At 41.5% G+C, this 26,202-nt stretch overlaps 1 protein-coding gene across 1 annotated transcript in view; it reads right to left on the bottom strand.

The window, feature by feature from the left end:
- Positions 1-26,202, bottom strand: part of UFL1 (UFM1 specific ligase 1) — a 329,946-nt gene that overhangs the window by 241,623 nt on the left and 62,121 nt on the right. The window contains exon 3 of the mRNA XM_069235525.1: positions 14,164-14,192. Within this exon, the coding sequence (XP_069091626.1) occupies positions 14,164-14,192 (29 nt within the window). The remainder of the gene's footprint in view (positions 1-14,163; positions 14,193-26,202) is intronic.

Genomic DNA, 26,202 nt, shown 5'->3' with positions numbered 1-26,202 from the left:
AGAATGGCTTGTTGACTGCCTGGGAAGAGAAGAGGATGATGTTTTCTGCCTCTCATGAAGCCCACGAAGTCTGATTTTCTCTCTGTCATTCAGAGTCCTTTTAGATATGTTTTTACAGTGCCTGTATGTGTCAGGGTAGTGGCTCTGAGGCAAACACACAATGCAGAGAGAGTGTGGATCAGACTGGGCCTTCTTCTTCCCACAGGAAGGGCACTTCACAAAAAGAGAACGCATTTTCCAGACAGGAAAAAATCCCCTCACTCGGAAAAAGGTGAAAAACGTCAAGTGAAGGTAGAAAAAACAAGGTTTTTGAATATTTTTCTGTGAAAAACTCAGAAAAACTGAAAGCTCAATGCTCCAGGATCCTCTCAGAAGAAGCCGGAAAAAAGAACTGGCCTAACTGTGAACCAACTGTCACCTCTCCTTCACCCCTGAGGCATGGTGGGATACTGGAGGTGCTCAGGGTCTTAAAGGCACGGTGCCAAATTTTGTGGTTCTGCTGTATTAACTTGCATGCAGCCTATTGGCTAATAATGCTCTGTTGTTTTCAATGTAGTTTTTTCTCTTTTCACATGTGTTGCTGGTATTTTTTCTGTGCCCTCCAACTGGGCTTCAGAAAGTTTTCTTGTAATTATAAGGGAGAGTGTTAAAAAAAAAAAAAAAACAACTCCATAGAAATAAAGCATTTTAGCCTGTTTATCAATATAGTCTGCATTGCTATTGTACACATGTATACACGATTCTGGTATGGAAATTATCTACTAAAAAATGAAATTTTTTCATATATATATTTCATACTTATACATGTGTATTTTTATATATGCTCTGGGATCCCCGCACGAGGGCGGGAATATTCAATGTTTGACTATTGATGAGGATCCCCTGGAAGAGAACAAAGGGCTGAAAGGAAAGCTACCTTCCTTGCCACATGACCTTCATTACACATAGAAACAAACCTGGGACTGTGCGTTGCCTCCTTCAATATATATCAGCTTGTATTTTATGAAATACAAAGATGGGATTGCAAACGAGTCTTAGAAAGAAGCATTAACATAAGGGCTATATTGACATCCACTTACCAAAAAAAAAAAAAAAAAAAAACTTCCGAAACAGGAGCGCTGAAGAGAAGCCACTCGAAGCCCTCAATTCAGACAACATGGAAAGACGGACGGGCAAGGGAAAGCAACACGAGGAAGCAGGTGGTAGCAACAACAGGGCATGTGAGAAGGAGAAATGAGAGGAAGGGCAGGCAGCAGTGACAAGGAGCGACACAGAGGAAAGAGTGATGATGTCTGCGTGAAAGTATCAGGGAACAGACACAGCTTAAGGCACAGAAATCACCTGCTGAAAAGGACTCAAAATATGGCAGGAGGTCCACCACAAGAGAAACTGAGGCCATAGCTTCTGTGACCTGGCAGGCCAGGGGTCTACGACAGTTCTAAATAATGCCCCTAGCCTATATGGATGATGCACTGCGTGATGTCAGAAGTTCGCCATGAGCCTTCATGGGCACAAAAGGGGAAAAAGCATGTTGTGTTGGGGTATGTCCTCTCTAGCATTGATAATTAACTCAAAAAAGTAACAGACACTACAACAAGGAAACAATTGGCCAACTAAAGCACACAATTAATGGTGTTTGGAAAGCAGTGAATTAACTGGGGTTTCCCTAAAAAGAACAAAGGCCCTCACCCTCTGAGGTGGCATGCTTCCTCATCGGGCACCACCTCATCATAAAAATCTGAAGGGCAGCAGGATGGACTTCCCCTGGGGCTGTGTAAGGAGGGTTGTGAAATATACCCCTCGTTGTCAAGGCAACGGTGTCCCTAATACAGAATACAAATGTGCAAGTGATGGCTAGATTTTAAAAGCGTTCATTGATACCTCCCTATCACATCAATGAAAGTGAATGCCCTTCAGAATGTGTTTAATGCAGATCCTAAAATACTAGAATTCAGACAATCATGTGGAATACATATTCGGAAGTTGTTTTTCTGCACACCTAACTGTAATAAAGCATAAAAACGTTTGAGAAACACTCTCGGAGAGCACAAAAGCGAACCCTGAGATCACTCTGCTTCATTATGGGACACTGCAGCTCCTTCAATCTCTTAAACGAATAGTGCAGTTTTTTCTCTGCAGGAAACAGAACGCTTATTGGAATATTTATATTATATTTTAACCTGTTAAAAAAGGGAAAACAAAAAGGGGGTCAGTCATCAAATGTATCCCATGTGCTGGCAAATACATTTTCACAATTGGTTATATCAATAGATAGATCTATTTAGATTATTAAGAGAGTAAGGGAAATGCTACATTTATTAAATAGTCCGCTTTCTCAAACTTAAAGAGTTTTTCTCTTTAGGAAAAGCGGCAGTGATATTTTATGTATGAATTTAATTATGTAAACAGTAATGAAAACACGCCTACGTAAAAAAGGAAGGTATGGCTTTCATTGTGCCAAAGAAAGTGTGATATAACTAAGAGTACTGGAACTACAATATTGAGCATTTTGTTCTTATGGTTGTGTACACTTTCCCTTCCTTTCAAGTATGAGAAATCTTTTACAAGGTTCTAGCAAAAATGTTTTTGTCAAGACAGTCAAATTAAATATTGGTTTCAAACGTGACATCATGAGCAAACAAGTTATTAAACTGTGAAGATGCTTTGCAAATAGGAAAGATGTTAAGTGTCAAAGAGGAGCGCAGCGTCCTTTGGAGAGCTCTTGAGTGTTCAAGCTACAATCCATCGGCACAGGTGCACACATTCTAACGCAGGGCTAATTCATTTCAGTGGAGCGACCTACTTGCTTTTTGGGAACTGTAAACTATTTTAATTTAACTACTGCTGCTGAAGCATCGTGTGTACACTAGACAGTCTTGTTGCATTAACAAATATGTTTCTTGACGAACAATGTTTATCTATTTTGAGTTGTTGTTTAATTTCTTCAACATTAGTCTAAGAGAGAGGGGAGAAAAGTGCAAGTAAGATCATTTCACCACGTAGGATGAATCGAACTGTAGGAACTGCATCAGTTGAACAAGTGTCCTCCCTAGAAAACAGTCTCAGCACCGTAGAGTGAGCACCATGGCTGACTTAAAATGGTAGACAGATTAATAAATTATAGCAGAAACTGTTGCCTAAACTCAAGATTGGTGCAGAATAGTATCCCAAATAAAAAGGTCCGGCAACAGTTATGCAAGGTGTGCCCCGAGGAGCAGACCTCTACTAATGGATGTAATCTCCTCCTAAAAGCTGGCATGAGCAGAGTTATATAATACAAGGAGAAGATGGATTTGAATATTTTAGGACAACCACATCTTTAAATAACGAAGAAAAAGAAAGCTCATGTAATACATTAATCCACTTAGGATCACACAGGATACCTGTATGGTCAGCGGGCCGTGGCACAGTGCTGCTGAACTCATCATTCTGATCCACTTGGAATACGTTCCTGCTTGGAGTCCACTAAGGGTGCTCCTAGTATTTTGCACTGCTTTCTCTTCAACAGAATGAACAGCTCTACTGGAGACAGGATACACATCAGGTTTATTTCTACCCTTAATCAGGAATTCTACTTCCCCCAAACAACTCTTTTTCATGATTTGATTATGGTGTCAGCTAGTGCTTAATATGCACTAGTGGTTGCAGGTGGTGGAGACTGCACTCATGTTTGGGGGACTGGGACTTAATCCTGATCATCAGAATTTGACCGGGAGCAAAAGTAAAAAAAGGGAGGCGAAAGATAGGAAAACAGAGACAGTAAGTGTAGGGTGCTGGAAAAAAAGGTATGAGGTGGAATCAAGAGTGGGTACCCTTGGTGTTTGATAACTCTGACAATCAACAATTTCAGTAGTGCGATCCTAAGAAACAAATCCCAAATGTAGCTTTGCCTGTCGTAGGGTGGTGCTGTGCGCCCTCCACACCGTGAACTGCTTTTTAGGGCGCTCCCCACGAGAGAGGAGAAGTCCTGACCCCCTCAGCGGAGCCCTCGCCCACTGGAAACTGTTTCAAATCTGCCATATTTTACTTTTTCCTTTGTCCTCGATGTTCCCAGTCGACTCGGGGTCTTGTAACAACACTAACGAAGGACTAACAAGACCCGAGTATCCCTGGCCCCTCCCCCAAAGATTAGAAACAGAGAGGACTCCCTGACCACATCCTGAGAAAACCATAGAAAACTAAGAGGCGCACATGAATACATAACTTCTCCTCACCCCCAGATGGGTGGCCATCTCTGAATGGGTGGACTCTTGGTCACTCCCTTCTACATTCCTTATCCCCAGCAGCTCCTCCTTTCTATAAATACTCCATTACTCTTTAACTGTGAGTGTACCCCATCCCACTCCAACTACATTAACACTCCTTAGCAGAGAGACCCCCCCAACCCACTCTTACATACTGCCCCAGTAACAGAGCAGAGAGAAGTTCACAGATCCCCAACCATTATTCACAACAGACCTTACTTGAGTACCCAGGAAACTCGCCAGTCCGCCCTCAATTAAAAGTTGTAATTCCACATTATAGGACCTAGGATGCTGGCCCCCACAGAACTCGCCAGCCCTGCATTATCCCCCTCTTAAAAACCCAGTCCCAACTCCTTTTCCATCTCCCTTCCCACAAACCTCTCCGCCACAGCAACATAAAAATCTCAAACACAAACTGATCAAACAACACCCCAAGCTGCTAATTGCTGGCACTTACATCAACGCTTCCAAAGGCCTAGAAAGAACAGACCTCATTTTCTACACCAAACGCCCTGTAAGATGGAATACATTCCTAACTATCTTCACACCTCCAAATCCACCAACATCCCGTATGGTTGTAAACTTACTATCTCCAGTTCGCCCACATTCCAAGGCAATGCCAACATTACCATCTTCAGGAATGGAACTATCATGACACAAGCTAATGATGCCAACCTATGCTTTTTTGAATCCATAATCCCTACACTGAAAAGAGCAATATCACAACCTCAAATGCCTCCCCCCCCGAGACCTTCCCCACAGATCCACAACCAAAATGAAACATTCATGAGTCTTACCACAAACCCCTCTCCCCCGCCACAACTCACAACTCACAGCACTCTAACCCCTGCCAACAATTAACCCAACAGCCCCGGCTGCACACAGGTCCTCACCACTAAAACTCTCTTGCACAATGTGATCGACATCACCCTCCCTACTTCTACCCAAACCGGCTGCTCATCCCTGAACTCCTACGCAAATCCCATCTACCTACCTAACAAATCCCCCGGATCTCTGTCCCCCCCCCACCCCCACAAACTCCACCAACCTTCCTTGCCTCAAAGACCACCCAGGAGGTCAACAGAGCGGCACACACTCCCAACCCCCTCTACTCACCACCCACTAATACACTAAGGTCCTGAACCCTAAGAGACCCCCTAGATCCGGCCCCCTCAAGTCTCGTCTTTAAAAACTAAAATCCTAATAGCATATCTAACCGCATTGCAGCTGTTTCCTCAAATCTAACTCCCACCTCTAATGAACACCATGCGACTCAAGCTCATCAGACCCCGCACAGTGTGAAGCAAAACATCCATACTCCCCCTTAAATCACACACCCATGTTCAGTATAAATGAGCGACTAATTAACCTGGAAAACCAACTAGAGTTAGTAATACAGGGCATCAACAAGACCACAAGAAACCTAAACCCATTTCCGAACCCCACACTGAAGCACACCAACACACTATGCCTTGGTAGAGCCAGATCCCAACCAATCAGCTGGCTCCCTATGCCCCTCAACTTCAAAGCCCAGAGACGAAAAAGAACAAATGCAGCATTGTCGCAGAGCGAAGCCGAGGAACTAGCCCAATCGTGCAACCAGAAACCTTCCAAATTCAACCCCTCATCTAAAATCCAGGTCATTATGGGACTAGGTCGAAACCACGCACCACCGAGCTCGACCAGGCCTCCAGCACACTTCATCAATATCCCCTTTACCCGGGACACCCAGGACCCTAGGAACAGAAGGCAAACCAAATGCATGCTCATTAACTGCAGGTCTGCAGTCAAACATGCTATGGAACTAGCAGATGCCATCCTGAACAACAACATTGACATTGCTTTCATCACAGAAACTTGGCTAAATGAATACTCACAACCAATCATGGATACACTAGTCCCAACTGGTTTTTTAATCATCAAAAGAGACAGGAAGGACTGCCACGGCGGAGGTATCGCCACCATTCACAAGAACAACATCAACATAGCGATAAAAGACACTTTCAACTACAACTCATTTGAACATTTCAGCACCTCCCTAAGGATGAAAGATAACACCAGTATGATGTGTCACCTGCTCTACCACTCTCCTGGCAACACCCTCCCCTTTGGTGAACACCTTGCTGATCTAATAACACACTGCTCACTCTCATGCACCAATTACATCATCCTAGGGGACCTCAACCTCCAGTGGAACGATGAAAGCAATACTCTTATCCAATCCTTAAACGACCTCCTACATAGCAAAAACCTCTCCCAGCTCTGCAAGGGTCAAACCCACAACAAAGGCTCAACACTGGATGCCATAATAGCCCAGAAAGAAACACTTATGATTGACGACATCCTCCCTATCGATTGGTCAGATCATCACATTATTTTATTCCATCTCAACACGCAAAAATCTTTCCAATGGAAAACAAACATAAGTCAAATTCCAATAGCAGTCCTAGAAGAAAGAATTAGTTCACTTCTCCCCCCCCCATCCTATAACCTCTGAACAACCGAGCTCACTACCCACTACAACTCAACAGTATCCTCCATACTCGCCCCAAGTAGCCCGTATGAAACTGAAAAGAGTGAGAAACACCCTGAAGAGCCTGGTTCATTAAAGATCTAAACACCGAACGAAGACAACTGAGAGCAGCTGAAAGACTTTGGAGATCTGACCCATCCACAGCACAAGCACACCTTGAGCAACTCAGGAGAGAACGCAAAAACTACAAAAAAAAAACATAAATGAAAAAAATACTTTTTTTCCACAATGTACTAGATAGAGCCAAAAAATGTCTAAAGGAGCTTTCCATAATCAATCAACAAACTTCCAAACCACCCCGAATACACCCGCTGGCCTCCGAAGAACGAAGCAACAACTTTGCTTCTTCAGGACAAAATAACAAAGATTGAGCTCTCCCTGGAAACTGACAATCTGCCAACCACGGTGATTCTTCCTCCCAGAAAGGATAATAATAATCACCGCTATCTTTCCAGGGACTCCCTACCATCTATCTCTCCAACAATAAACAACAGATATCATCTTATCCAAGAACCTACAGCAACTCCCCGAGGCTCAACTCACTCTCGGAGGTGGACATCTTCGCACTATTGACCACATCTAAACCATCCTCTCACCTAGCAGACCCCCCTCCAGCCTCCCTGGCAAAAAAACTTAAACAGACTCTTAACCCCATCTGGACTAAGATCATTAACAGCTCCCCATAGACAGGCATGACATCAGACTGCCTTAAGCACGGTCAAGTCACGCCAATGCTAAAAAAATAAATAAAAAAAAAAGAACGGGAGCAGACACGAACGACCTGAACAACTTCAGACCAGTCCCCAATCTACCATTCCTTGCCAAAACTCTAGAGAGGTGTGTTCTCTCTCCGCTAAACCAACACATAGACAACAACGACCTTCTGAACCCTCTTCAATCTGGATTTAGAAAAGGATGCAGAAACAGCTATTCTAAACATAGTAAATGACCTTCACAAACCTCTAGATTTTGACCGATGCTGCCTGCTCATTCTCCTAGACCTATCGGCCTTCGACGCGGTCGACCACAAGCTTCTACTGGACTCCCTCCAAAAAAGAAATGGCGTGGAAGAGGTGGTCCAACGCTGGTTCTCATCTTTTTTACAGAACTGCTCTCAACAAATAAAAATAAATAACATGGCCTCTGACACAACTGCAATCACCAGAGGTTCTGCACGGCTCTGTCCTCTCGCCCACACTCTTCAACTTCTACATGGACCCCCTTACCGTCATTCTCAACCGAGCCAACATACCCTTCCATCTGTACACAGATGACACCCAACTTTACATGGGAATATCCTCAATAGAGGACGTACACCGACTAAATGCCACCCTCAAAGAAGTACAAATTTGGCTATCCTACAACTACCTAAAACTCAACCAAGGTAGGACTGAAATTCTTCTCATATCAAATACAAAGCAGCTCCCCCAGAAGCAAGAATGGGTAAAATCCATAGACACTCTTAAATGCAATCTTATTCCAACAGACTCTGTCAAGTCCCTAGGAATCACTCAACACCAATTTGACTATGCAGGACCATATAAAGAATAATGCGAAGAATGCTTTCTACAACCTGAAACTGCAAAAAAAAAAAAAATGAAGAAAAAAAAAAAAACATTCCTACCGACAGATGACCTAAAAAATGCCACGCAAGCAATGGTGCTTTACAGATTAGACTACAGGAACGACATCCTCACTGGCATGGCAAAAGTCCAGCTTGCACCCATGAGATCCACTCTCCATGCATCGGCTAGAATGGTTACAGAAATTAAAAAATATGACATTTCCCCTGCCTTGAAAGGACTAAAGTGGCTCCCAATTGAATGTTGCTGCAACTTCAGAACTGCCTGTCTAACTTCCAAAGCCCTGCACACTGGAAAACCAGCATACCTCGCCACTAAACTTATTAAGGCAGGACAGACAAGAAAACTAAGAAGCTCAAACCCTTTACCCCCAGACCCCCCAAAGCCCATAAAGAAAAAACCTGGTCATGCTCCGTTACAAGCAACGTCCCTAAAATCTGGAACTCCATCCCAGTACACATAAGGTCAAACCCCTCCCTTCAGATCTTCAAGAAGCAGTTGAAGGAACTCCTCCTCAACCAACATCTTAGCTAGAGAGTCACTCATCACCCTAAGACCCATCCCTCTCCACCCCACTCCTGCCTACACTCCAACTTGCATGCTTATGAGAAACTATACCTGCATATAATTAATGTGTTTGATAACATGTACTAATGTAAAGCGCTCTGATACCCTCAGGTCATGCCAGTGCTATAGAAAACTCTCTAAATAAATAAATAAAATAAACTTATACTTTTACAAACTAAGCAATGGGCAGCTAACAGAGACATTTTTTTTTACCCGTCAGGCGGCAGCATACAGCTCCCATACCCATATAAATGCACATCATCTTTCTTAACTGGGACACACACTTCTTAATTTAGTCGCTTTTAAACATCAAATTATTTGATTACGAACAGTTTGTTTTGGAACATTGCAGATCATTGGTTATAAACTCAATATTGGGGGTTTTATAAACAGTTATGATTTCATTTGACTAGCACCATCTATTTTAACTTCACTCATCTTCCTTCTTTCAGTTTAGACATTTGTTAAAAATATAAGTGCAGAAGGAGGCAAAAGAAAGGGTTCAGCACTGGAGTCGCTTAAAGATGGGCACATTCATCTGAGCTCCTGACAACGGCTCCCTATTTCTGCCAGGTCTCCCATCACTCATGTGGCAAAAGAAGGCAGTTTCAATTCAGGGCATAGTAACACCAATAAGCATATAATGAGTTCTTAGTAAAATGAAAAAGCCACCGATTTTAGCATTTACAGGTAGGGGTTGTTAGTTACCAATACCCACCTCTGCCGAACTGAGGGCGTTTCAAGATGGTGATATTGCTGGTGCATGGCCCTTAAAGAAAGTGGATGTGGAACTCTAGGGCAAACACTACAATCAGTCAAAAAGAAACCCAAAGACCACAGAATGGCAATGGGAACGGAATGGGTGGAAGCCAAACTGTGACATATGAGAAAAGAAGAGACGTGCATTAGTGTTATGGGGCACCCAATCAGAGACACAGGGTGTCTGTTCCTCAAGGAACATTAAGACTCACTGGTAGGTTTTCTTCAAGCTTTAACCACTCAACCGCATTGCTCAGTTATTAGAACAGAACATACCAAACTAATGGAGACTTAAGTTAATAGTTTCTGATTTATAGAGAATTTGTGGTGTTTACTCTCAGAAACTAAAGGGAAAGGAGGTTGCAACTATTTACTTAGACTTCAAGTCACTCTTCAATCAAACACTTCTCAAGGTGTACAGCCACTTTTCAAAGGCAACAGGACATTCCTTAGGTCACTTACGCTTGCATAGGGAGCAAACTCCAAAAATGGAACACATTGAAAATCTGTTTATCAGCAGTGGCCTAACTTAGGACACTGATGTGAAGAATTACTGAAAAAAAAGTAAGGGCCTCATTATGAGTTTTGGTGGTCCCACCACGGGACCGCCAAACTCACGGGAGGACACCACCTCCATAGCGGTGATGTTCCTTCCGAGCATATTGCTATGTTCCCACCAGGCTGATCTTAAGGGAGCCGAGGCCAATATCCTAACACTCTAGCACCCTCGGAATGCACTTTCTGATGATGCTGGGCAGGTAGGCCCCTACACTGCCCACGATATAGCTGTGGGCAGCACAGTACCCCCTCCCCCGTGGTCCCCTGCACTTCCTTTACACTAGCCTTTTCATGGTGGGCTCCCAGCCTCAAAAAGGCTGACAGAAAGAGGAGTTTTAATCAGCCAGACGGCACTGAGATCAGCGGTGCTATGGAAGTCTGCAAGCCCGACTGCCGTCATGCCATTGGTCCTTTGGCGGTCCGCCGCGAGTTTGGTGGTCTCATGACTGCCAAACGTGCACTGAGGTCATAAGTCTTTTTCAAAATAGTAGAGCTGAGGAACTTGACCACTTTGGCACAACAATAAAGACTGTTTAAGGATAGTTTACCCGCTTTCATCAATATGCCGTAGTATTCAAAACTAGAGAACAATATTGAAATGCTTGAAGGTGCTAACTGTCAATCATACATTAGAGTTTCAGGAACATCCTTTAACATTAAGGAGGAAGACATTTTAAAAGAGACGGCAGAGGTGATCACATGTCTTGCTGAACAATATGCTAACTAGAGTCAACAACTGATGTTAAAGAATATTTTGATTATGAACTACAGGACCAGGGAAAGGGGGAAAACAAGGGACTTACAGATTACGGTTTGATTAGAACCCCCAGTAGTAGAGATCAGATTTCACGAGCAGCTATTAAGACAAAGGAGATCACAAGCCAACTCAGACAGGGCAGATCGGGTGAAAAAATTAACTGCAGAAGTTAGACATCCCGCAAACCGTGGGAATCACAGCAAAAAACACACACACACACACACACACAAGGACGTTCTTATTCATTACATGGCAGCGAGGAGAGTCCCTACAAGAATTAAAAACAATGAAATACTAAATATTAATCAAATTCTGGTGGTGTTTTAGCTCATAGGTGGAGTATGTGTGGGACAGCTGTAGGTCCAATTAGCCTACTTCATAAAGGCCAAGTAAATTATTTGATGCTACTTACCTTTTGTCACTATGCCTTCTCTCCCATCACTGCTGTTTTGGGGGTGCTTAAAAATAATAGTGCTCACAACAGAAGGGTGTAAATCATATTGAAACAGGAGCTATTTCAATGTTTCTCGTTTAGCATACTGCATGTCTGTCAGAAATATTTCTAACAGAAAAGCACAAATGGGTATTTTGGAACTGCAATGACAATGCAATAAATGTATATGGAAAAACGCAAGCAGTACATTTCAGAATTGTAATTTTTGCTTCACATTGAAAAACAAAGAAAACAGCTCTTGGTAAAAGTACCAACACATACAGGGAGTGCAGAATTATTAGGCAAGTTGTATTTTTGAGGATTAATTTTATTATTGAACAACAACCATGTTCTCAATGAACCCAAAAAACTCATTAATATCAAAACTGAATATTTTTGGAAGTAGTTTTTAGTTTGTTTTTAGTTTTAGCTATGTTAGGGGGATATCTGTGTGTGCAGGTGACTATCACTGTGCATAATTATTAGGCAACTTAACAAAAAAAAATATATACCCATTTCAATTATTTATCATTACCAGTGAAACCAATATAACATCTCAACATTCACAAATATACATTTCTGACATTCAAAAACAAAACAAAAACAAATCAGTGACCAATATAGCCACCTTTCTTTGCAAGGACACTCAAAAGCCTGCCATCCATGGATTCTGTCAGTGTTTTGATCTGTTCACCATCAACATTGCGTGCAGCAGTAACCACAGCCTCCCAGACACTGTTCAGAGAGGTGTACTGTTTTCCCTCCTTGTAAATCTCACATTTGATGATGGACCACAGGTTCTCAATGGGGTTCAGATCAGGTGAACAAGGAGGCCATGTCATTAGATTTCCTTCTTTTATACCCTTTCTTGCCAGCCACGCTGTGGAGTACTTGGACACGTGTGATGGAGCATTGTCCTGCATGAAAATCATGTTTTTCTTGAAGGATGCAGACTTCTTCCTGTACCACTGCTTGAAGAAGGTGTCTTCCAGGAACTGGCAGTAGGACTGGGAGTTGAGCTTGACTCCATCCTCAACCCGAAAAGGCCCCACAAGCTCATCTTTGATGATACCAGCCCAAACCAGTACTCCACCTCCACCTTGCTGGCGTCTGAGTCGGACTGGAGCTCTCTGCCCTTTACCAATCCAGCCACGGGCCCATCCATCTGGCCCATCAAGACTCACTCTCATTTCATCAGTCCATAAAACCTTAGAAAAATCAGTCTTGAGATATTTCTTGGCCCAGTCTTGACGTTTCAGCTTGTGTGTCTTGTTCAGTGGTGGTCGTCTTTCAGCCTTTCTTACCTTGGCCATGTCTCTGAGTATTGCACACCTTGTGCTTTTGGGCACTCCAGTGATGTTGCAGCTCTGAAATATGGCCAAACTGGTGGCAAGTGGCATCGTGGCAGCTGCACGCTTGACTTTTCTCAGTTCATGGGCAGTTATTTTGCGCCTTGGTTTTTCCACACGCTTCTTGCGACCCTGTTGACTATTTTGAATGAAACGCTTGATTGTTCGATGATCACGCTTCAGAAGCTTTGCAATTTTAAGAGTGCTGCATCCCTCTGCAAGATATCTCACTATTTTTGACTTTTCTGAGCCTGTCAAGTCCTTCTTTTGACCCATTTTGCCAAAGGAAAGGAAGTTGCCTAATAATTATGCACACCTGATATAGGGTGTTGATGTCATTAGACCACACCCCTTCTCATTACAGAGATGCACATCACCTAATATGGGGCGATTGTAATGCTAGTTTCCTCACTTCAATTACAGACACAAGCTAAGAGCTCCATATACTCCAGGCAGTACTATGAAAAAAACAATGTCCCTTCTGTATCTTTGCCAACTCGCTTCGGCCTTTAACCTTCCTTTTTGTCCATGAGAAAGTGGCTAGAAGGGTTAGTAAAAATGGAGTATCCAGGAAGGAGTGAAAATGTGAAATTGTGCTCAATAGAGTGCTTCTAGGAACTAAATTTCCTTTTATTACTGAAGTACTGTATTTCAGACACGTTCAAAAGCATTAATTGAACTTTGGTTTTGCCTATGTCGAACAGAATAGGCAAAAAAATACTGTTCCAAGTTAGCAGGCATGCTTATCTGGGAGCAGTAAATTAAAAAATATATAGTGTGCGACTGCTTTAGAGAAAGGGTTGGCAGGTATAAAATTACAGCTGCCAGGCCCTCTAACAATCTAAAGTAACAAGGAAATATGGGACGGGGAGGGGCAGGATAGCAAAAGAGTGGTAGAGGAGCAACAGAGGAGTTGGGATGCAGAGAAAAAAAACAGAGCAGGACGCAAATGGATGGGGAGGGAACAGAGGAGCTGGGAGAGCGACAGCAGACAAGTGTAGGTATGAGAGGGAAGCAGAAAAGGTAGAAGTGAGCAAGAAAACACAAGCACCTTCATGGAGTGCTCAAACAAAACTAAAAAGGTAGCACTCTGATTGTAAGCTGTCAAAAGATAGGGCTCATTCATATTTAATACAGTGGTAAAGATGCTGTGCTCCGTCGGAGGGACAAAAACAAGAAGAGGGAGGAAAGCCCAATGAATAAGAAGCAAGCATATATGATTGACAAGAAAGGCATCTGATAATTGCATATTTTTATATGCCTGTACTGATAATCATGTGTTACACCGCTGGCATTTGCGCACAATACCTTACATGGCTTTGCATAATTTCTGATTGATAGATACAATGGGTTAATAAAAATAAAATCGTAGATATTTACCTGTTGCAAGTCAACAACGTTTACTCGACCTTTAAAGAAAAAGACAATTTTTTTAGTAATCAGAAATTGGCACTTCACAACAGAAGCTTGACCTTTCTAAAATGTAGCTGTGCTGTTTAATTGTCTTCGAAAAGATATGTTTATGGCCTTTAAATACCACTTGAGTTCTTTCAATTTTAGGAGACCTAGATGGTACACCTTTGCTTGTTAGCTACGACTACACGTGAAAGAGCAGACCAAGACCTAGATTACACAAATAAAACCAGATGCAGTGAAACCAAATGACAAGTAAAGAGCAGTATTTGCATCAGCAAAATCTGCACTTTCTACACCAGTCGTGCTGAGGTTGTTGTTTACGTCTGGTGTCAGTCAAGCCCTTCTGATTTTACTGATATTATATGTACAATAGTATTAGCTATAGAGACTTTCGGACAGCTCTCTTCATCCATTGGTCTGTTGTTGCGCCATTCGCATTTAGTTTCCGCCCACTACAGCATACTGCATGGGGAAGTGAGTCAGCCCACTACAGCCACTAGCATTCTGCCTTTTCACAAGTAGAAAAATGGTTATCTTCAGTCTCAGTGTTGTTTTTTCCTTTATTACTTTACAGTTTCCTTTTTAGACCGAGCCTAGACAGTTGCTTGCGCTGTCGCTTAGCGACCTGTTGTACATTTGTGCGGTTCAGCTCCACCCAGTCATTGTGATTTGTGTATGTCAGTGTCTTTTAAAAATCCTTGCTTGCTTCTGAGTAATCTTATTTAGTGCCCCACCTTTTTTAGGTTTCGCCTGCAATCTATTGTGTTTAATATATCTTAAAAGTAGTTTCTCTTATCAGTATCCCAAGGCCCAAGTACTCATTCCAATCCCCTTTAGTGAGTGGGACATTTTTCTTATGTTAAGGCTGCATAGCATTTACTATTTACCAATACTTATCTTCCCCTGGTGCAAACATTTATAATACTTATCTCCTACTAAAGCAGCATTTTTGGCCGAGTTATTAGAGAATGCATAAGTGCATTTTATGGGTGTTATAAAAAAAAACACTTAATAACTGAACTGGTCTCTGCTGCTTTCTTTATTATGGGGGTTGCTGCATTATCATCTTGATATTTCATTGAATAATATTGTGCATTTTCAAAGCGTTACCATAACCCACATGCTGAATTGCCTGAAAAGCAATACAGGGCTAAATGAAGCCAGTAGTAGCTTAATACAAATCTCTGGATTGTAGTTTGTGTCTTTTTCTGATAATTAAAGGACGACCTTAATTTAAATCTGCGTGTTAAGTGCAATATGTGTTTGCATTTAATGTAATTTCCCTTTATTATCAGCATTATCAGTTCATATACATTTAATGCACTCCTGGAAACTGTATAGCCTATATTATTTGTACACAATTTGCAATTACGTGTGCAGCTGGAAGATTTCAAATGACAAAAGTACATTTAAGTCTCGGTGTCACACTAACATATGGTCATCTTGGACAACTCACAATGTTTAAGCCCCATTCACTGTCAGACTTCAGGGACTGTTAAACAACAAGACAATATCTCTTCCCATGGAAAAGCAGACAGCTTCTAACAGTATGCGGGAATGTTTGCTTTTCATCACTCTGTTGTGTAAAGCAGATACTTTAGCCTATAAATGTTTGTGGTATTTTCTATTCATGCCTCAGTACCTTTCTTTGCACTTTGTAGGCATTATTGGATGATTTTGACAACTTAATATATTTGATCATTGTGATCAAATTCTAAATGTTGTAATAAACATTGCACATAAAGAATAAAGTTAATATACAAGAGCTAATCTTCGTCTGCACGTAAGCAAAAGCCGAACGAAGTGATTTGCAGTGCTTTACATGAGCACGCTCCGTGGTGATCTGAAGAGATGTTTTAACCTCCTTCCTCCGTGTGCCTGTTCTAAAAGTATTCCTTGAGTTTTGTGATTGCAGTCTGTTCCTTCACTAGGGCCATGATTTCAATAGTGCAGCAAGTGCAGTGGCACTGAAACCAAAAGCTCTAGGCCCCCCCAGTAAACACCAATTATTGCTATATTTTAATACTAAACAGGTAGTCACAAGTGCAGTTACCTTGCAGGCACTAGGGTCATGATTTGAATGGTGCAGCAGGTGCACTGACTAGGGGCTCAAAAGTTGTCAGAACCACTAAACACTGAGTATTGCTATGTCTTACTACTAAACAGACAGTCACCAATGCAGTTATCTTGGAGGCACTAGGGTTCATGATTTGAATTGTGCAGCAGGTGCAGTGACACTAGGCCCAAAAGTTGTCAGAACTCCTCTAAACACATAATATTGCTATTACAACAATTCATTCTATTAATTTCCTCTTTCATTTTTCAAAATTTTGCAATTACTTACCCCTTCTAAACTACTAGTAACATGATAATATAATGCCTTTTTTTACATAAACAAGCCATAACACTTTAACAGACTTTCTGTAACTCCTATAGTACAATACTCAGCAAGCTACAACTTACAACAAAAAACAGCTTGTTGTTAATCACATAGGCTAAACCTAATGCATTTATTAATGATTTTTAGGGTCAAGCGCTCCGTCCCTGTTGTAATCTCTCTTTGGGCTTTTAACCACGCTTATGTCACACCTGTCACTTTCATTGGTTCGTGGGCTTGCCTTTTAGAATCCGCTTGCTTTCGTTAGTGAAAGGCATGCATAGGCAATGCCTTTTCCGGTGCTTGGCCCTCCTTGAGCGCACCGGCCAACTACTGAAAACATACGAGGCTCCATGTTTTCAGCCTGGTTTCTGCTCTACTTTATCTTTTTATTTTCCATGCAGCGCGATCGCACTGGGTTTTACATAGTGTGATCACGCTCAGTTTTATGGTTTTAAATTTCAGTGCAATCACATTGGGTTTTACATAGCGCGACGGCCCTCGTTTTTTTCCTTTCAATTTATGTGGCAAGAAAACTCCGGTTAGGAGTTTACAACGCTAATAGCTCTAAGTCGACCAAATGCGAGAACCGTTGCATTGCAAATGCATGTTATTTTTTGTCCTCACAGGACATCAGACCAACTACTATCTTAATACACTGCTCCCCATTTTAAGATGTGTTCAGGGACTACTTTGAACTTTCATCTGGAGCACTGGAGAGGAGTGCTCGTCTTTCAGAGCTCTGCTGTAAACAAGGCCGTAAATCTTATATTTTTACATTTGCAGTGCATACAAAGAATGAGATTGTGTTGCTTGTAATTCTTCCAGCGCTCAGATGTTTTTTAGCCTCACTCAGTATTCGTATATATGCCCGCTATTTTAAAATCGCAAGCTTGTTCCAAAGGTAAAAACTCGCATTTCACTTTAAAAAATAAAATTAATAAGCAATCCTCTTATTGCTAGCCCACTTAACCAACAGCGCAACGATAATCCCTGGGCGCGGACTTGCTTAGTGTTTTATATTTTCAAACTAAGCTGTGTGCTTGCCTAAATTGTAGGTTGCCAAGAATTCCAGGCACAAATTTCTTAAACACTAAGTCAGAGAAAAACAAATCTTGATAATACCTCAGGACAATAAACACTGGGAGCACGTGGGCGCTGGACGAACACGGGCTTCTAAGTCTAGCGCCTCACTGAGAAGTACTGTGTTTGGCAGGTTCTGCTTTCGAGGCCCCATCATTGAGAGTGGAACCCATTGTTCTTGTGCTGTTCTGTCCCAGTCCTGTGTCCCAAGTGTGACTAACTGACTCAGTATGCTAGCCCTGGCACATTCTGATGCAACTTATTGTATAATGACAAGTTCATCCCGGGAAGCGGCTTGGTCTTCCTCCCACTTCGGCAGACAGAGCCCAGAGTGCACATCCAGTGGAAGCGCACTGCCAGTTTAGAGCACACTTCACTCCCTCGGACTTAAGACTGCAGTAAACTGCAATGGCACACCCCCAAGGCCACAAACATCTGTCAGACTAGCTTGGCACATGTGGGATTAAATGCAATGTGTGCAAAAAGAGGATGATTTCACTCTATTCTGTAAGGTGCCGACGTAGAGAGTTTGTTCTTATTACCCTTATGTTGTGTCCGGTAAAGGTTACATTGTTGGCACCTATATACTGACCATTCACCCATTGCCATGGCAGCCCATTGTTTCTCGTTGACAGATTGAAGACGAGCAACTTGCGACACATATTTGTAGCATACAACAGCAAAGTGTCGCCCAGCCTAGCATTCAAGAAAATAAAACATTTCAACCTGGCTTTATATTTTGGAGTTACCAGACAGGTGATAAAAACACATTTAAAACACATGCTCATTCACGGGGGTTGTCTATTTGCAACAGATATACATATTAAAGGTTGCCTTACTAAATTCGCTGTCACTTGCCGATCACCAAGAGCATGAAACACAAACATGTATATATTAAGTTTAGAGAAATATGTATACATTATAGATGTGTGTGTATGTATGTATATATATATATATATATATATATATATATATATATATATATATATACACACATACATATATGAAAAACAACTTGTAACACTCTAAGCCCAACACTAGATGGCAGGATAATGCACAGCATGTGTATCTGCAGCTACACATGCCATCAAACATATATACCCACACACACACACACCAATGTCACTTAAAATGCCTTTGGACATGTGTGTGTGCTGGAGTAGGCACTATCAATGATTGCATTTTATATTGATATACATAAGTATATGCTTATGCACATACATACAGAATAGGCACATAAAATGTCTGTACACATACATTTCTATAAAATGTATAGACTTGTATTTTGTAAGCATATGAGCATGCATTTCAAAGCGTGCACATGCGTGTTGTGTGAAAGTGAGTATGTGTGTACATAAATATCACTACACTATGCTGTACCTCTCTAAACACGTATGTGGTTTCACCTCCATGCAAAGGCTGGCAGAGACAGGGTACCAGGTGCCCCAGGGCTTTGCAAACAGTGATTTGCACAATGGGTGATGATGCACCTGACGCACAACAGCATTGCGGTCGGCTGGATTATCATCCGGCGTCAATGTTGTTGTGCATTTCCCGAAGGGCCAGCGGGAAACACATAATAAGGCCAGATGGAAGGTGGCCGTACTGGCGGTGTCCTGAACTGCAGGTGTTTGGCGGGCGGCCTTTTCCACCCACCAAACCCCTAATGAAAGCCTCTGTGTCATGATTTCACTGCTGCAAATCTGTTTGGAAAGACGTCAGTGTTTCCTTAGTGCATATAAACACATTTCTTATGCTGCATTTGCTATGTTTCAGGAGAGTGGAATGTATTTGGATTGAGCCTAGAGAGCGCATGCGCTGTTGTTTAGCGACCTGTTGTAAATGGTTTGTGAGGTTCAGCTCCAGCCAGTCAGTGATTTGTGTATGCCAGTGTCCTTTAAAAATCCTTGCTTGCTACTGGGTAATCTTATTCTTTGTTCCACCTTTTTTTTTTTTTTTTTAGGTCAAGCCTAGGTACTGTGCATGCGCTGTCTCTCAACATGTTGTAATCAACTTCTCCGGGCTTTCACCAGGCCCATCGTAATGCTCTACGCTCTCTAGGCGCTAAACATATGGTTACACTGCAGTACGTTCTGCCATTCTGTTTTCATGGAGTTATGCTTGCTGGAGGCTGACTATATGGTTACCTGACCATGTTTCTTACAAATGTTATTTTTATTGTGGTGCCCTCAAGGGGCTATTCTGAGCATTACAGTCAAGATACTACACTATATTAAATGGAAATATTTATATTGTTTGCTGCAGATAGAGGAAGAAGGTAAATGGAAGTGCTTATTTATATCAAGGGCCACTGGGATTATGTGGCAGAGAAGACAAAATTATACGGCAGGGTTGACCAATTTATGTGGCAAGAAAAGTCCAGTTATGCATTTACAACGCCAATAGCAATCACTCAAGCAAATGTGAGACATGTTGCATTGCAAATGCTTGTTGTTCTGTGTTTAGATATTGAAGTGCTAGCAAGGCAATTTCTACCAGCTCTTCATTTAATTTTTGCTATGAACATGGGGCATATTTCGTCCTTAGCTGCTCATGATGTTGTAAATTCCTTTTGCAGTGGCCTTTGTTTGACTACTGCTATTTCAGATTGTGTCCATTTGAAACCATTCTTTATGAAGTTGTCATCTTTTTAGTATGCACAAAATGAAGACCATTTTTCACTGCACTCCTGTTATGTCATGCTTGCATCTATTTCAATTGAGGAATACAGTTGTACGTGTAGACCAGTTTGATTTCAGAGTTCCTGTATAAATTGCTTATATGCCTTTGCAGTTTGTTTTAGGTGCTCTTATATGGTCTTTTATATAGGCATTCAACTACTGTATTAGTAATTTAAACTGTGAAAAGGATTCAAATTTCCTGTCTTATCTACCTATGCAGCTCCATTTCTAAATCTAACACTAGCTTTATCTATGCAACACTCAATATATTCAACCCTCTCCATCTATGGAACCGTATCTATGTAACCCTATCTCTATCTTTCTTGAGCTATCTCTTGAGCATTTGACAGTGCTTAACTGTTATATTGGTGCATACTTTAACTGTGCCAGGGCTCATTCATACCCAGCAGATCGTTTCAACCACATTGAATATTATAAACTACTTAGAACAACAGCGACACAGCCATTCTCTACAGGGCCAATATGCTTTGTTCAGTTAGGATTAATTTCCTCTACTGGATGCAATAAATAAAATACCTATCCACTTTGTATGAATAAAGTAAAGAAAGCAAATATAAAATATTATATGTGCCTCACATCACTATCACCATAAACACTAGCCAGCACCAGTCAAATGCAACTGGAAAATGAACTGAAGTACAAAGACCTTTTAGCTCTGCATGGGAAAGTAGTCAGTAGTTTAGTTTGCTAGACTGCAGAAGATGTTGGCCTGATAACTATGCCTGTACATTTGTCACTACTCCAACAGAGCAATATGATCCAATCCACTATAAAAGAAGATAATTTTAGTCTATGCTTACAGTAGGTCTTGGGAAGTGTGGAGTTACCCAAGTTCTGGAGATTTGTTTTTTCAAATTTTAGGTGCTGCTGCAGACAAGAATTTATGGATTATAAACTTAGCAGCGTTGATAACTACATGCCTCCCTCTAAAGCATCTCATTGACTATTGCTTATACACAGGCTATCCGGTTTTAGGTATAAACCTATGTTAAGTGATAAAACCATCAAAAGTGAAACAGCCTTCATCAGTGTAAACACAAAACCTAAAAAGCTGCACAATCACAAACTAGAACAGCAATCAAAGGAAGGAAATGGGAAGAGAATCACTTTTATTTATTTCTGAGGGGCCAATACAATGTAACATTGTTATACAGGGTAACAGCAAGAAAGACTTGTCAAAGGTTATTCTGCTTGAGTTTTGTTGTTTACGGATATCACTAAAATATTGTTTCTTCCGGTTCTGTGTACACAGTTGAAAGGTGCAGGGTATAGAAGCATGTTTAGGGCTGATTAAATTATTTTATACATTGTAGAAAATTTGAGAATATTATAATCATATTTAATGTTTTGACAGTATATAATTATTTCACTGTTGACTCCTAAGAATCTCAGCCAATGTGTACTATCAGATTTACCCACAGGCATACAATGGGTAGGACCCTTTGACAGACCATACCCTTTTCTAATAAGTAAGTGTTGATAGTGTGGGTCATCTGCCAAAAACTCCAACCTTTAAAGATTCCATGCAAGGAATAGTGACAGGTAACTGAGTAAAGAGTGCCGTCACCATGCACATGGTATTGTGGAGAAAGCATGGCAAGACTTTCCACATACCAGAAGAATGAATAGCTTCCAGGTGTCCTATTGTTATGTGTGATATCTTCAGATAATCCTGTCTTTTTAACCCAGCTGCATTTTACTCCTGGGGTTTTTGAGCCCATGTTACAATGTTAACAGCAAAACTCCAATCCCGAATACAATGCAATGTCTGTTGTACTAAAACATAAGGGCTGACTTAAAGTGAGACATGTGTCATGGGGACACTTGGCAGCTATGAATGTCCACACTATATCAGAGTCATCTTAATGTAGTCAGGCAAAGAGTGCAAAAGAAGCAGGGGAGAGCATACTTAAAGCATCAACTTTCAGGTGCCTTAGAATGCTGGGCTACCAATTAATCTGGTGTAAATCACAGGTTTAAAGGTTTCACAGGGTATTATGCTGTTCGCAGTGTTGGCCACCCCTACAATATCATAATACCCAGTAAGAAATAGGAGAATGATCCCCAAATGTGTCCAGGAATTTGGTAACTAAATCATTTGAATGCAGCATTTTTTTTTTATTTCATCATTAGTCCTATAATCCAGACAGAGTGAGAGAGGTAATGCGATGAGAGAGACGATAATAAGCAGTGTGAGTGGGTGCAGTACACATACTTTCTATGCTTAAAACAGTCTACTATACATTCAGTGGGAATGGAAGTCATGACATACCCTTTAAATTAATTACATGCTTTATGACCAGCACTGCAAAAAAAAGAGCATGGTTTGTAAACACTGGAAGGTCTGTTTTGGGGTTTAGACAGCTGAATAAACACTGATAAGCACCAATCTCAAGAGATTTGGAAAAATCGGAGAAACAACCACTAAACAAACACTGAAAACAGGGCAGCATACTTGTAAAGATGTTAAAGACGAGAGAAACCTAACATCAGTGAAGCAACATCTAGAAGCAAACTGCACCCTCTACGATAAACTGCATTTTAGTTAATGCTAGGATGACAAACACACAAGTGGCCATTCCCAACCTTACTTATGTACTCAATTTAGACATGCTAGGCATAAGTGAGATATGGCTCAATGAACACTCAAACTATCATGAACTGTCTTGTTCCCCAAGCGTAGGCCGTCAAACACTGGCTCCCTGAGATGTAAACCAATCTCCACCGCATCATCCCTTGAATGTCTCAAAATTTTAAGTACTCTCTCCCAGTACCGGAATCTCTATTTATACACCATGTACCATCTACTACCAACCAACAACTTCATCCATCACATTCCACAACTGGAACACCTCTCACACAGTATAACAGCAAAAAAGAATTACACATTTATTGGAGGTATCAATATAGATTGGGACATTTGCAAAAGCAAACAGTACAATGCAATAGAAAATGCACTGCAATTATATATCTTTGGCCAAATCGTCATCTTTCTGGCACAGCAGAGGGCTACACTTGGTCTAATTTTTACAGACTAGGATTAATATCCCTATCACTCAACATCTGAAACTTGGTCTCATCAGCTGAGGAAACTAACATCTACAACTTTGTAAAAGACACCTCCTGCACATCTAGACTAATTAGACACCAAGATATAAATCAAAGAACTTTAGAATATACACATTATTGGTAGTGGACACTTTTATCACATCAGTTAAAACACCAACACAATAAACTGAGTCAGCATGTTCCACCCAATCTTTATAAAATAATTTTAGAAATGAGGTCTCTAGTTGGCAGTCAGTTTACACCCTGTACAAGTAGGGACACTCACTCTAGTCAGGGAAAGGGAAATACACAGTTCAGATAACCCCTGCTCACTCCCTTGGTAGCTTGGCACAAGCCATCAGGCAACGTGTAAAGTATTTGTACAAACACATACAGTAACATAGTAAAAACACCACAAAAGGACTTCACACCAGTTTAGAAAAATAGCCAATATTTACCTAGATAAAACAGGATCAAAATGACAAAAATCCAACAATAAACAAAGAGATATCCGTTTTTACAGTAAAAAGAGTCTTAATCCATAGAAATCAATGGATGTTTTGTTTTAGCACAAAGTAACTGGTATGCGTAAAAAATACAGCCGCAGAGGTGTGCATGCGTCAAAAAGTAATCGATGCATTGGTTCCTTACTCGCAAGTGAAGCCATGCATCGATTCTTTCTCTACCGGATAAGCGATGCATCAATTCTTTCCTCACAGGGAAGGAATGTGTTGGTTTCTGGACAAGCAGCCTCAGGTCCGTGCGGTGATGTTGAAGATTTTGACGGCCAGTGAATAGGCGTGGAAAATCCACATACACAGCAGTGATGAATCCGCACTGAACTGGCAAAGTGTCTATTTCACCGGTGCTGCTTCAATTTTTCAGCCGCAGTGGAGGTGTTGCATCAGTTTTTCTGCCGCTCAGCTCAAGTACGTGGCTTTCCATCTTCGGTTAACCAGCTTCTCCTTTCAAGGGCCCAGGGACTGGATGTGGCACCACTTGGCAATGTAGGGGTCTCAGCAAGATAGCCTAGGTGCTGGCAGATTAAATCTTTGATGTCCTGTAAACTTCAGAACAGCGGGCAAGCTCAGTCCAAGTACTTGGAGAAACTTCACAAGCAGGATTTCAGAAAGCAAAGTCCAGTCCTTTCCCTTTTAAGGCAGAAGCAGAAGGTCAGCACAGCAAAGCAACAGGCAGGGTGGCAGGTCCTCCTGAAGCATCAAGCTCTTCTCCTTGGCAGAAGTTCCTCTTGATCCACAAGTAATCTAAAGTTGTGGGGTGAGCAGTCCAATACTTATACTCATTTCTGCCTTTGAAGTAGGCACACTTCAAAGGAAAGTATTCGTAGTGCAAAAGACCCTGCCTTTTCCTTGCCCTGCCCCAGCCACACTTTAGGAGGTTGGAGACTATATTATGAGGGGACAGACTCAGCCCTTTCAAGTGCAGGTGACAGCTTCTCCCTCCCACTCCAGCCCAGGAAGACTCAGCAGGATTTGCAGGGCACATCTCAGCTCCCTTTGTGCTGCTGTCTAGAGTGAATTCACAAACAGCTCAACTGTCAGTCTGACCCAGACATGTATTCAGTAGCCAGGCAAAAGCACAGAATGGTTAAGCAAGCAAGAAAATTCCCACTTTCTAAAAGTGGCATTTTCAAACTTACAATCCAAAAACCAACTTTGCAAAAAGATGTATTTTTTAATTGTGAGCTCACAGACTCCAAACTCCATATCTCTCTATCTGCTCCCACTGGGAAAATTACACTTAAAATGTATTTAAAGGCAATTCCGTTGTTCCCTATGGGAGAGATAGGCCTTGCAATAGTGAAAAACTATTTTGGCAGTATTTCAACATATAGTACATGTAAAACACCCAAGCACATGTCCTGACTTTTAAATACTCTGCACCCTGCCCATGGGGCTACCTAGGGCCACCCTTAGGGGTGGCTTACATGTAGTAAAAGGAAAGGTTTAGGCCTGGAAATGGGTACACTTGCCAGGTCCAATTGGCAGTTTACAAGTGCAAGACAGACACTGCAGTGGCAGGTTTATAGGGCTACTTATGTGGGTGGCACATCCAGTGTTGCAGGCCAAGTAGAACCATTTTGATTGACAGGCCCCGGGCACCTCTGGTGCACTTTACTAGGGACTTACATGTAAATCAAATATGCCAATCGTGGATTAACCAATCACTAATACAATTCAGACTTTGAGAATATGCACTTTAGCACTGGTTAGCAGTGGTAAAGTGCCCCGAGTCCTGGAGCCAACAAAAACAGGTCAGACACAATAGGAGGAAGGAGGCAAAAGGTTTGGAGATGACTCTGCAAAAAGGGCTAGGTCCGACGAATAACAAGAGAACTATGCAACTTGAGGAATGCAAGGAGAAAATTGAAATCACCTATTATACACATCAAGCCAAAGCCCCTTGGAAGACAGTACAAACAAACAAACAAACATCTCCCAGAAAAACTATCAACAAAGAAATAATCAACAAAACAACTCCAATCAAAACGTTACTTAAATACATACATGCAAGTGCAATGCAACAAGCAAATCCTTAACCAGCACGTCATTTGCAAAAATCATGTTGAATTTCTATCCTCATAACATCAAGTAATAATGTGTCTTTTAAAACATACAGATGGAAATACTTCATTCCTAATGCACGGGAAAATGTTGATGCTGGGACAGTCACAAAACACCTGACACCTACCAACTACCGCCTTTATGACCTATAAGCTAATATCACAAAATGCAACTTTTGCCTATTTTAGTACACTTATCACAACCTGGT

Source organism: Pleurodeles waltl, chromosome 5, assembly GCF_031143425.1.
Source record: "Pleurodeles waltl isolate 20211129_DDA chromosome 5, aPleWal1.hap1.20221129, whole genome shotgun sequence".
Lineage (NCBI taxonomy): Eukaryota > Metazoa > Chordata > Amphibia > Caudata > Salamandridae > Pleurodeles > Pleurodeles waltl.
The sequence above is the reverse complement of the archived record's forward strand: the minus strand, read 5'-3'. Positions and strand labels throughout refer to the sequence as shown.